This window comes from Physeter macrocephalus, chromosome 2, assembly GCF_002837175.3.
Source record: "Physeter macrocephalus isolate SW-GA chromosome 2, ASM283717v5, whole genome shotgun sequence".
NCBI classification, from domain to species: Eukaryota; Metazoa; Chordata; class Mammalia; order Artiodactyla; family Physeteridae; genus Physeter; species Physeter macrocephalus.
The window spans coordinates 134,633,245-134,645,744 of record NC_041215.1 but is presented as its reverse complement, the minus strand read 5'-3'; the positions used below and the strand labels follow the sequence as shown (position 1 = coordinate 134,645,744).

At 40.0% G+C, this 12,500-nt stretch overlaps 1 protein-coding gene across 1 annotated transcript in view; it reads left to right on the top strand.

Moving 5' to 3' along the window:
* Nucleotides 1–12,500, top strand: part of IQCA1 (IQ motif containing with AAA domain 1) — a 175,459-nt gene that overhangs the window by 66,595 nt on the left and 96,364 nt on the right. Inside the window, exons 7-8 of the mRNA XM_024124784.3 lie at nt 856–940; nt 10,070–10,192. Coding sequence (XP_023980552.1) covers nt 856–940; nt 10,070–10,192 — 208 coding nt within the window. The remainder of the gene's footprint in view (nt 1–855; nt 941–10,069; nt 10,193–12,500) is intronic.

The following is a 12,500-nucleotide window of genomic DNA, read 5'->3' as shown; positions in this document are numbered from 1 at the left end:
TGTCAGGTTTAATGTTTAATACAGTAAATATCAATAGCTAGAACTCACATAAACAACAGCTTTTGGGGATCATCGAAAATTATCAAGGGTGTCAAGAGCAACTAAGGCCAGAAGTTTGAGAACCTCTGTTATAGAGTGATCTGGAGCATGGGCATCTCCTCTAACCCTCAGATTCTGTTCTTCCGTGGATTAATGGAACTAACTTGGTCGTTTTTTCTTTCTATATATGGAATAAATATAACACTCGTATCCAAGTCAGTTTCTCTTGGAAAAATTAACTTCATTTCCCTTCTGAAATTCCTCAACATTAAATTTCAGTCTGCATTTTAAAACATAGAAACTATATGGTTACAGAAAAAAAAATTACTCTTCGGAACTCTTAACATACGGAGCCTTAGACTCGCTAAAATCTAAAGCATGCATGCGTATTTCATGCACTAGTCCTAAATCTGTAATTCGAACAATGCCATGCTTCTGTTTTATTTCAAAATCCTGTGTGTATCCTAAATTTCAAACAGGAAGAAGTAATTTGTGCTTCTGTCTTCATTTTTAACGCAAGCACAGAGTATCTCAGTAATTTAAAAAAAAAAAAAAAAAAGGCAGAAAATTACCATCTCCTTCAAAGAGAGGCGTGTCTGCCTCACAGTCACAACTGCCTTGAGGAAGGAGGCCTGCTCCTGAGTGTCACCAGGTCGTTCTGCTTCTTAGAGACGGATGTCCGCCAGCAACTGGCAGGGAGCCCCTTTCCTAACAGCTACCGCTCATTTCAGTGAGCTTGACCAGAGCCAGCTAGTGGGGAATGCAGCAGAGAGGGCTGTGCTCATGGATGTTTATTCTACCTTTTTTCCTCCTCAGGAACTTAACGGGCACATTTCCCGACTACCCTAAAGAAGAAGAAGGAGGTTCAGCTATTATTTTTTCCAACAAGACGCGACAACAGGTATAAGTATGCGTGAGAAATAAAATGTAAATATATCATCATCGCATTTCTTTAAACTTTAGAGATAATGACTTTTGCAGTGTTATTAGGTCTTGGTGATTTCCCTATAGATGTTTACTTGGAAATACTTTTGTTGTTTATCAGTTAACGCACTTCCAAAATTTTTTAGATGAATTCATGCTTTTTCCTGTCTTTGAAAGCGATGTGACAACAGATGAGTCTCATCTTCTTAGTCAGTGATGAGCAGCTCGATTTCAGGAACCCTTTATGTTCTGGTCCCTGCTTGGCTCCCAGTACCATTTCCTGTCCTCCTCACCCCATCTTCACACCGTCAACTCCCGCGGTCCACTTGCCGGTCCTCCTCACCGCTCATGCTGCTGCACCTTTAGTGCCTTCGGGCATCTCGTGCTCTCCCCTCACTCCAGGATGCCTTCTGCCCTTCTTCCTCTGCTTAGCTCCTGCTTGCCTGTCAAGACTCAGCTCTTTGCCATATTAATGTTCTTCAAGAGAAACACCCTTGGACCATCTCTGTAGATGCTCTAGTGGCATTTGAGGATTGACATCCAAAGCTGCTTTTAGAAATGCCTTAATAAACTAGAAATAGGAAAACTCTTCTTAACCTCAGAGTATTTATCATAGAAACCAAGAGAAGATTTGCATTACTCAACAGTGAAACGTTTAGAAGCATGACCATTAAAAGTGAAACTCAAGAAAAGAATAATTGCTATCAGCGCTATTAGTTAATACTCTCTGGAAGTTCTAACAAATGCAATAACATAAGAAAAAGAAAAGAAGTCACAGATATTTAAAAAGTGACGATTTTATTGTTTTCAGATTATGTGATTATATTCCTAGAAAACACAAACTTATCACAAAATTATATTGACATATGATGCAGAATTGTACAGAATCATACAGACAAAATTCACTGAAGAAAATGAAAGAAGACATGAATAAATAGACTGATGGTTTGTTTCTCTGGATAGAAAGATTCAATAAAATACAAATACACATTATCTTTCCATTGTTTATGCAGTTAGTGCAATTCCAATAAAATCAAAATGATTTTTTACTGACAAAATTATTCTCAAGTTTATAGAGAAGAATGAATGCATGACAATATCCAAAAAGTTTATGAAAAAGAACTGCAGTCAAGGGAACTTGCCCTACTTGGTATGCATCAAATTATAAAGTAATTGAGCCATCACGGTACTGGGAAAGGAATAGACATGTAACAGCAATAACAAAAATAGTATGTCATGTGCAGCATTTATTGGACAAATATTCTGTGCCGGGTCCTATGCAAAGAACATTATGAAAATTAACTCATTCAATCCTCCCAACCCACGAAGATCAAGCCATTTGGCCAGATTCACAGTTAATAAGTTGGGGAGCTGAGATTCAAACCCAGCTAATCTGACTTCAGGATAGTGTGCTCAGAAATTGATTCAGGTACTAGTTGGAATTCAGAAATATAATCATGACCTAAGTGGAGAAGGATGAACTATGCAATAAATAATATTGGGACACCTGGCTCTCCATTTGAGAAAATTAGTTGATCTTTACCTCCCTTAATATACAAAATAAATTTCAGATGCATTAAGTATTTACATGTAAAATATTAAACCACAAATTACCAGTAGAAATTGTTTGATATTTAATAATAATGGGGAGTAATTTTATAAGTATATCACCATAGGCAGAAATCATAAAGAGAATAAGCTGATATCTCTGACTAAGTGAAACTTAAATAGCAAAAAATATCATAAATGAAATTAAAATCGTATGATAAAATGGAGAAAATATTAGCTACATAGCTGACGTTAGGTATCTTTCATATGTAGAGTTCTTAGAAAGTAATAAGAAAAATCTGAACACCTCAGTAGAAAAGGCAAAAAATATTAAAGTAATTTAAAAATTTTTTAAGTCTCTAGGAAAGAAATTTAAATATAATGTTACTGTATCTCTTTTCACCTATAGGATTGCTAAAATTTTTAACGTGTGATAATAATTGGAGTTGGTGAGCGCGTGGAAAAAAGTCACTCTCGCACATTGTGGCTGCATACATAAATTAGCATGACATTTTTTGAGGGCCGTGGGCCAAGTAAACATCAAAATATTTACTGTGTATACCCTTTAACCCATAAATGCTCTTCAAGGAATTTATACTAAGGAAAAAATAAAAACAAGTTGTCATAGATGGGCAGCAACAAACTTTTTCCATTAACAGCAAAATGGTAAATATTTGTGGAACATACAGTCTCTGCTGCAACTACTCAACTCTGCTATTATAACATGAAAGCACAGACAATGTATAAATGAATGGGCATGGCTGTGTTCCAATAAAGCTTTATTTACAAACATGGGCGGCAGGCCAGATTTGGCCCATGTGATGTGGTTTGCTGATACTTGCCATAGGTGACTGAAACAGCTGTTCTTGTCTGCACTGTTCACAGCATTGACAGAGAAGAAACAGGCTAATGTTCATTACTAGGGAATTAGTTAAGTAACTTGAAACACTAACTAAGCAGCAGTAAAAACCATGCTGTAGATGAGGTTTTGTCAGCACTACTGACCCCGCAGTCAGCATCCCTGGCTTCCTCTGCTTCCCCGCCTGAGCCCTCAGGATCAAGGGGAAGAGCTCTTCTCCCAACTCCCTGTCGAAAACCAACATCAGCTCCCAAAGCCTTCTCTCCACCCTCCTGTCCTTCTCCCCTGAACTGTGTGACCACTTAATAACCACCCTCTTGTTGGCAGTTTGAGCCCTCCCTTGAGTGACTGTCATTTTGATGTGATGTTATTTCACTTTTTTACATGTTTAGGTCTTGTCCCTCCAGCTAAATCACCCGGCACAAGTTGTGTCTTGAAAGCCCATGACAAGCAGCCAGACATGTTTCATGTTAGTTTTTAAAGGTAACAATTATAGAATTAAGAATGTTGGTGGAATGTCTAAATTGTCCATCAGAAACTCTCAAAAGTAGAGTTGATGTCCAGTCAAACTAAAAGCAAAAGAAAACTGAAGACGTCTGGTTAATACGTACACTAAAATCAAACAAAGGGAGCCACAAAGCAGCATGACTTTAAAAGGCAGATGATTGAAGAGTCAGGACAGCATTGTGGTGAAGAATCCGAGTTCCACTAGGTCTGCAGCCTTAGGCAAGCGACTTCCCCTCTGCGTCTCAGTTTTCTTGTCTGCAGATGGAGTTGCTAAAAACACCTGCCTCCCTGGGCCGGTGCAATAATTAGATGAGACGATATCTGTAATGTACTCAGAACAGAGCTTGGCACCCTGAAATCATTCAGAAAGTCTTAGCAATTGTTACTAATGGGAGGAGAGGGAGGAGGAGGGAGAGGAAGAAAGGAAGAGGAGAAGGAGGAAGGGGAGGGGGAGGAGGCAGAAGAGGTAGACCAAACATAATCATTATAACATACACATATACAGTCAAATTTATATTTGTAAAAACAAAACAGTGCAAATACTTTTTCCGAAGTGAGCATAATCACATTGATGCCAAGCCCACCAAAAGATGGAATACAAATAGAACCTCAGATCAGTCTTCCTTATGAGTATAAATGCAAAAAATCAAAGTGAAATATTAGCGAAACACTGCAATCAAGTGGTGTTTATTCCTGAACACAAGCATTGTTGTGTTTTGGATGTTCTGTGAATACATTGCATCATATAAAGAGATCCAAAAGGGAAAACCATAAGCTCATCACTGTGGATGCTGAAAGGGCATTTTACAAATTCAACTCCCTTTCTTGATATTAAAAAATAAAACAAAAAATGGAATATATGGATACTTCTTCAACATGACAAAATATTTCTTAGTTCAAAAGTTAATATCATGCTTAATGAAATTCACAAGAAAGATTTCCACTGATGTCATGAAAAATACAAGGATGGCCATTATCACCATTGACCCACAGGATCTATTGAATGCTATTACACAAGAGAAAGAATGTAGAGATAGAGAATTGGAATGGAAGAGGGGAAATGGTCGCTTTTTGCAGATATGTTTTGTACATAGAAAAGCAAAGAGAATAAACTGAAAAACACCTTAAACAATATGAGAAGTAAGATGGGCAGTTACAAAATTAATATGCAGAAAGAGAAAGCTTTTCTATGTTCAAACAGCAGCTACATAGAAAATATAATAAAAGAGTCCATTTACAATGGCAACAATGACACGAAGGTAAAATATCCAGGAATAAATTTAATAATAAATGTGTGTTCTATGGGAAGAAAAGCTTAAAACATTCTGAAGAGTGAAAATGAGCAGGTGGAAAGGCATATTGTGTTCTTAGGTAGGAATACTCAAGGTTATAAATACTTCAGCACTCCCAAACATCATCTATACATGTAGTACGATCCAGATAAAAATACCAATAGCATTTTGTTGGAGTGGGGAGTCAGGGCATGCAGAGGGTGACTAATTTGATTCTAAACTTTAGGTAGAAAGTAAATAACCAGGAATAACTAGTAAAATTCTGAGAACGAAGGGTAATGAGGAGGAACCAACCCTGCCAGGTATTAAAACATGTTTTAAAGGGCCCATTGATACAGGCAAATGACTAAATGAAAAAGAATAGGAAATCAAGAAATATATCCAAATACGGAAATTTAGTGTATAAATAAAGAAGCAGCTCATCTTTCTTGTAGAAGGAAAAGAAAAAGACCATTTAATGAATGGTATTATAATAACTAGGTTGTCAACTGGAAAAGAAGAAAATTAATCTCTATCTCATGATACTTTACCCCAGAATGATTCCAAATGGATCAAAGATTTAAATGTCAAACAAAACAAAAACACAAAAGAACTAGAAGCAGCCCACAAAGAAATATGTCATAACCTCAGAGTGGGGAAGACCTTTTTACGTCTGTCGCACAACCCAGGAGTCATAGAAGAAAAAAAACATAAATTAAACTACATTAAAAAATTTTTTTAACCTGCATGGCAAAACTGAGCCCAAGTAAAGTCAAATGACACATGACACACTGCAAGAATTTTTGTAATGAGTATCACAGATAAGAGATCATTTTTCTAATATATAAAGAGCTCCTACAGCTCTATAAGAAAAAACTCAATAACCCAATATTTTTAAAGCCAAAGGATATGAACAGTTCTCAGAAATGAAAAGTTAAATGGATTTGAAACATAATAAAAGATTTTCAACATATGAAAAGAGAATCAACCTCACACGTATAAGAGAAATGCAAATTAAAGCTACATTGACAGACAAAATTGATAGATTAAACCTCATCAAAATTCAAAACTTTGGGGCTTCAAAAGATGCCATTAAGAAAAGGCAAATACAGGGCTTCCCTGGTGGCGCAGTGGTTGAGAGTCCGCCTGCCGGTATCACAGATAAGAGATCATTTTTCTAATATATAAAGAGCTCCTACAGCTCTATAAGAAAAAACTCAATAACCCAATATTTTTAAAGCCAAAGGATATGAACAGTTCTCAGAAATGAAAAGTTAAATGGATTTGAAACATAATAAAAGATTTTCAACATATGAAAAGAGAATCAACCTCACACGTATAAGAGAAATGCAAATTAAAGCTACATTGACAGACAAAATTGATAGATTAAACCTCATCAAAATTCAAAACTTTGGGGCTTCAAAAGATGCCATTAAGAAAAGGCAAATACAAGAACAGACTGGAAGAAGATATTTGAAAACTTATACTTGATAAAGGATTTGTATCCAGAATGTACAAAGAACTCTTACATCTCAATAATAAGACAAACAATCCAATCAAAAAATGATCAAAAGACTCGAATGGACAATTCACAAAGGAATATATATGAATAGCTAATAGGCATATGGAAGGATGCTCAACACCGTTAGTCATTAGGAAGATGAAAATTAAAACTATAATAAGGTACCATTTCACAACCACTAGGATGGCTGTAACTTAAAAAAAAAAAAAAAGACAATAACAAATGTTGAGGATGTAGGGAAGAGGCACTCCCCCTACACGGCCGGTGGGGATGTAAAGTGGTGCAGCCACTTTGGAAAACCAGTTTGTTAATTTTTTAAAAGTTAAATATAAATTTACCAAATGATTCGGCACTTCCACTCTTAGGACTTTATCCAAGAGAAATGAAAATATATGTCCATGCCAAAAAAAATTGTAGGAGCATTACTCATAATAGCCAAAATTTTGAAGCAACCTAAATATCCATCAGTTGGTGAATGGGTAGGTGAAATGTGGTATATCCATGCAATGGAATATTATTCAGCAATAAAAAAGGAACAAACGATTTATACATGGTATCACTTGGGTGAACCTCAAAAGCATGATGCACAGTGAAAGAAGCCAGACACGAGAGACCACACAGTATACAATTCTGTTTATATGAAGTGTCCAAAAAGAGTAAATCTATGGAAGCAGAAAGTTGATTAGAGCCTGGGGAGAAGGGCAGGAGAGGGAAGACAGATTAACAATTAATGGACATGAGGGGATCTTAGTGGGGTGATGGAAATGTGCTAAAACTGATTTATGGTGATGGTTGCACAACTTGATACATTTACTAAAAAATGATTGAATTGTACACTTGAAATGGGTAAATGTAAAAAATGTAAAATATGCCTCAATAAAGTTATACATGTATTTTCAAAAAGAAAAATAAAACAGGTAGCAGGCCAGATTTGACCTTCAGTCCCTTTAGTTTACCAAAAACGTGATGGCTGACTTCATAGGCACTAAAGTGCACCTCTAATTTTGGGAGGTTTTGCTATAGTTGAAGAGCACAAGCAAAATAAATTCCATATTGACACCTAAAAAAAGAACCCCAAAACAAATACAACAACCTGCCATTTTTCACCCGTTCAACTGGCAAACATGAGCGCCGTGTCGGTGAGCATGTGGGGAAATGCGTAGTTGCCCGCATCGCTGGCAGAAGTGTAAATCAGCAGAGGCCGTTTGATGGTATTATACGTGTATGTGCACGTGATCCAGCGTTTCTCCTTGTGGGAATTATCCTGCAGGTATGCTCGCACACTTGCAAAACGACATTTGCAGGCGTTGATTCATGGCAGCTTTGTGGGTAATAGCAAAAGATTGGAAGTAACCTTAATTTCCATTGGTAGGAGAATGGTCAAATAAGTTACGAATGGGGAGGAAACATTTCACTACATGCTCTTTCGTAACTTCTGAAGTGTGGATGGTGTAAATGTTTTATCTATTCAAAATAGTAAGCAAACTGGGTAAAGATCTAGAGGAAACAATGCTGTTGCAATCGATACACTGAATTTTATGCTTCACAAATAAGGATTTTATCCTCTTTTCAGATGCATATGTGTATATATATATATATATATACATATATATATATATATTCAAGTTTCTGGAAGTTTCCAAACTTCTGAGAACCAAAACATGTCCATTTTCCATAAGTGCACCAGAGCATAAAAGTCCTGGCAGCCACAGTTTGGTTCTATGAGTGGAGGTGAGCCTGATCCCCAAGGAAAACATTGCTCTTCTGATAACAAGGGACTTTTAATCCTATCTAAAGACACCCTTTTTATTACCAAATAATGTGCACAACATATACGTCACCTCAACTCCCCAGTACCCCCTCGCTGAGCGCCCCCCGCCCCTGCAAAATCTTCATTAGAGCCTAGGGGATGGGTGAGCCTCAGGCTGGTGTGGAGTTAGACGCATGACTATAGTTTGTTTTTTTTTTTAAGTCCAGATGGTGCCTGAATAGTCTGCTCTGTTCATGATAAAGCTGTTTTGAACACTTTTAAAGGTATGAAGTAAGCTCCTAAAAACAACATAGCTATAAATTCAAAAATATAATACTAGAAAATAAACTTCAGCATTTTAGTAAATCACAGTAAGGCATAATCAAAGTAGGCTTGATCCCAGGAGGATGGTTTAGTACAACCCACTAGGGGTGAAATGACATTGGCCCTTTTTTTAAAGTGCATAGCTTGCTCTCCAGAAATAACCACTGTACTGAATTTGGTGTTTATCATTCCCTTATATTTCTTACGCTTTGACTATGTATGAATGTATCCTGAAACCGTAACCGTCAAGTATCAGTTTTTTGTTTCACTAGATGCATTTCACGCTGAAGGATAAATTTAGAGATGTCGTTTGGCATCTTTGCCTCTTTACTTTCTACGTTATGCAGGTCCTCCTGGTTAGCACCTGTTTGAATCCCAGCTCAAGCCACTTACTAGCTGTGTGTGTTGACCGTGTGACTGAACGCTTGGTGCCCCATTTCCCTCATCGATAAAACAGGTCGATAACAGCTTCCACCCGTGGGCTGTGCTCGGCAGTAAATGAGCTCGTCTTTGTGAAGCTCTTAGAGCCATGCCTGGCGATCGTTAGTGCTGTGGATGGAAGTGTTGACTTCATTCTAAAGCTGAGGAAACTGAGGCTCAGAGAGGTTTTGCTGCTCGTCTCAGTCACAGGACCAGTGATGAGCAGAGCCCGAGGGTCAGACAGGGTATGTGTCCCATCACGGTCACCATCCTACCTCCCAGAATTCACAGTGGGAGAGAGCGCGGTAAATACCTGCTGTAGTGAATGGAATTAGATAGCTTTTCACAAACTTCTACTAAGTCTCCAGTGACGCTAATCCTACGTGAACCAGGTATTTTTTAACCAATATTTTAAATTTTAGGAGAACAAATGGATTTTCGTAGGAAATACAAATTAAATCACAGGTGAAAGACACCAGCTCTGAGGAGAGCTGCATGATCATATATGGAGTCCAAGCAGGACACAGCAGGAGTTCTTGGCTGGGATTTGGGGAAGAGGTGCGCTTGGGCTGCGGCTGAGATGCTGACGGAGCTGAGACCTCTCCTGGTGTTCGTGGGACCCCTGGGAGCCAGAGCAGCTCTGAGCCCGCAGGGAATTGGTTCGGAGATGTCCACCCTCTCTCTCCATCTGCCCTCCAACATCCCACTGCTGCCTCCACTGATGAATCCAACCAAAGGCAGATGGCAGCAGGGAGCCCAGTGATGCTAGGAGGGCTCGGTCTGTGGGCCCAGAGCAGGGTGGAGGAGGGGCACTGGCCCAAGTACTCGCTTCCAGACAGGAAAGATATAGTCCTCATCTCGATCCAACTCTATGAAAATGCCACGATGATTTGTTTTTTTACCAGGTTATTGAGGATATTATTGCAAGCCAAGAAGACGAGGAAAAAAACAAAAAGAAGAAAAAGGAAGAGAAACCCAAAAAAGGCAAAAAAGGAAAGGAAAGGAAAGAAACAAAGGAAAAAAATAAGGTAAGGTATTTGGAATTTTAGAAATTGGGGATTTTTTTGCTTTTTTGCTTTGAATCCGTGGAATAATCTCAAATTTGTTGAGACTCTAGTCACTCGTTTCCTTGGGAACCATGCTATCTACCAGCTGTTTTTCTTCTTTTTTTTATGAAAGCTGACACTTTTTTTTTCTTACTTGTTATTTATTTTATACATATTCGTGTATATATGTCAATTCCAGTCTCCCAATTCATCCCACACCACCACCACCCCCTGCCACTTTCCCCCCTTGATGTCCATACGTTTGTTCTCTGCATCTGTGTCTCTATTTCTGCCGGGCAAACCGGTTCATCTGTACCATTTTTCTAGATTCCACATATGTGCGTTAATATACGATACTTGTTTTTCCCTTTCTGACTTACTTCACTCTATATGACAGTCTCTAGATTCATCCACGTCTCTACAAATGACCCAGTTTTGTTCCTTTTTATGGCTGAGTAATAGTCCATTGTATGTATGTACCACATCTTCATTTTTTTTTTCATGTTGGTCAACAGCTGCCATCTTTTCTATGACTCATAAATACCTATTAGGATAAGGAGTGGTTTCAACAACTCAGATACTTTACATTATTCACAAATGTGATAGCTTTGAATTTTCATTCTTCAAGATAAATGATTCCACTCATCTTTTCTCAAGGGTCGGGATAAGGAACGGTTCTTGGCAAACTAAGTGACCACTACAAAGTCAAAATAATTGTGTCTGCTTTCACCAAAGTGTGTTCGTTTCAATTTATCACTTCACGTCGACATCTTGGACCTGTCTTAACAGGACTTGTTTCTTACTACCCAAAGGAAAGCAGAGTTCAGAGTCACTGCGGGCCGGGCATGCCCTGTGCAATGGGGTTGCTGGGTGGTGGGCGGGCAGGGGGTTTGCTGCTGTCCTGGGTGCGATCGGAGGGGTTTTCACCCTCAAACATCTGGAGAGACCACAGCCAGGGTGGTGGTTCTCTCCGCATAAACTCCTTCTTTGGGAAATGGAATTCAGGCTGAAAGCTAGCGTCATCCGAAAACCTGAATATGTTCACTGTAGCGGCTGGCCCAGACAGATACTGCTTCACAGCTGGCCGAAACCCTGATCTGAATCAGAGTGGGTCCTGAAAGGCTGTGTCGCTCCGTGACTGTCCCGGAGCTGAGGCCCAGCTCCAGCTCGGGGAGCCGTGGCCATGCTCCTTGTGTTCCGAGGGTTCCCACGGACGCTCAGACTCGCGAATCTCTCTGTGGGAGAAACAACTCGCTGGGGTCTGGTAGATGCATCTGGGACTTTTGGATGCATCGCAGTGAGAGAGAAATTGGACGGGCTATGTAGTCCAGGAGTGATTGGACCAAGGAGGCAGAAGTTGTGAGCAAGGGAGAGGGGGTGATGGTGAGTATAAAATGTCAATACCCACAGTCCACGAAAATGCAAGTGATAAAATCCAGCCTCTTGTTTAAAATCCTTTGGCTTGACTGAGGCCGACACTGCAGGCGAGGGTCCCTTTCCAGTGGTCACACCTGCACGGCGATGTGTGGAAATGAAGCCCCTGCCCCCGCTGTCCTGCCCTCTCTAACTGTGTTCCATTGTTTTGCTGTGCGGACAGAAGAAGAGAGACCCCTCCCCGCTCATTTTGAGCACAGCCCACTCCACTGTAGTGGATGCTGAATGGGGCCCCTCTGATGCCCCCTCAGGACCAAGGGGCTCAGTCCCCAGCTACCCAGGATGCGGTGCTGACCCCTCACGCTTAGTCCCTCCCCAGGAACTGTTCAGGGTCCAGGGGGTGCTTCAAGTGAAGTGAGCCGCCGCCACGGGGCACGGGCCTTCAAGGACAGTCACATTAGGGAGTTCCCTGGCGGTCCAGTGGTTAAGAGTCTGCGTTTCTACTGCAGGGGGCACGGGTCCAATCCCTGATCGGGGAACTGAGATCCCGCAGGCCTGCACGTTGCAGCCAAAAATAAATGATTAAATAAATAAACAAACAAATAAATAAATGAAATGAAGAAACAGCATCATCTTAGAAAAAAAAAAAAGATAGTCACGTCAGGGTACAAAGACCCAGACCCTCACCTCCCAGGACAACTCTGAAGGGTTCTCCTAGCTCCTGGGCTCCCTGTGGGATCAGCTACCACTCTCTTGCAATTGCATCCCAGTTCATCTCCCCCTCTGTCCAGTTCAGCTCCCCCCTCTACCCAGTTCAGCTCCCCCTCTGTCCAGTTCAGCTCCCCCTCTACCCAGTTCAGCTCCCCCTCTACCCAGCTCAGCTCCCCCCTCTGTCCAGTTCAGCTCCCCCTCTGCC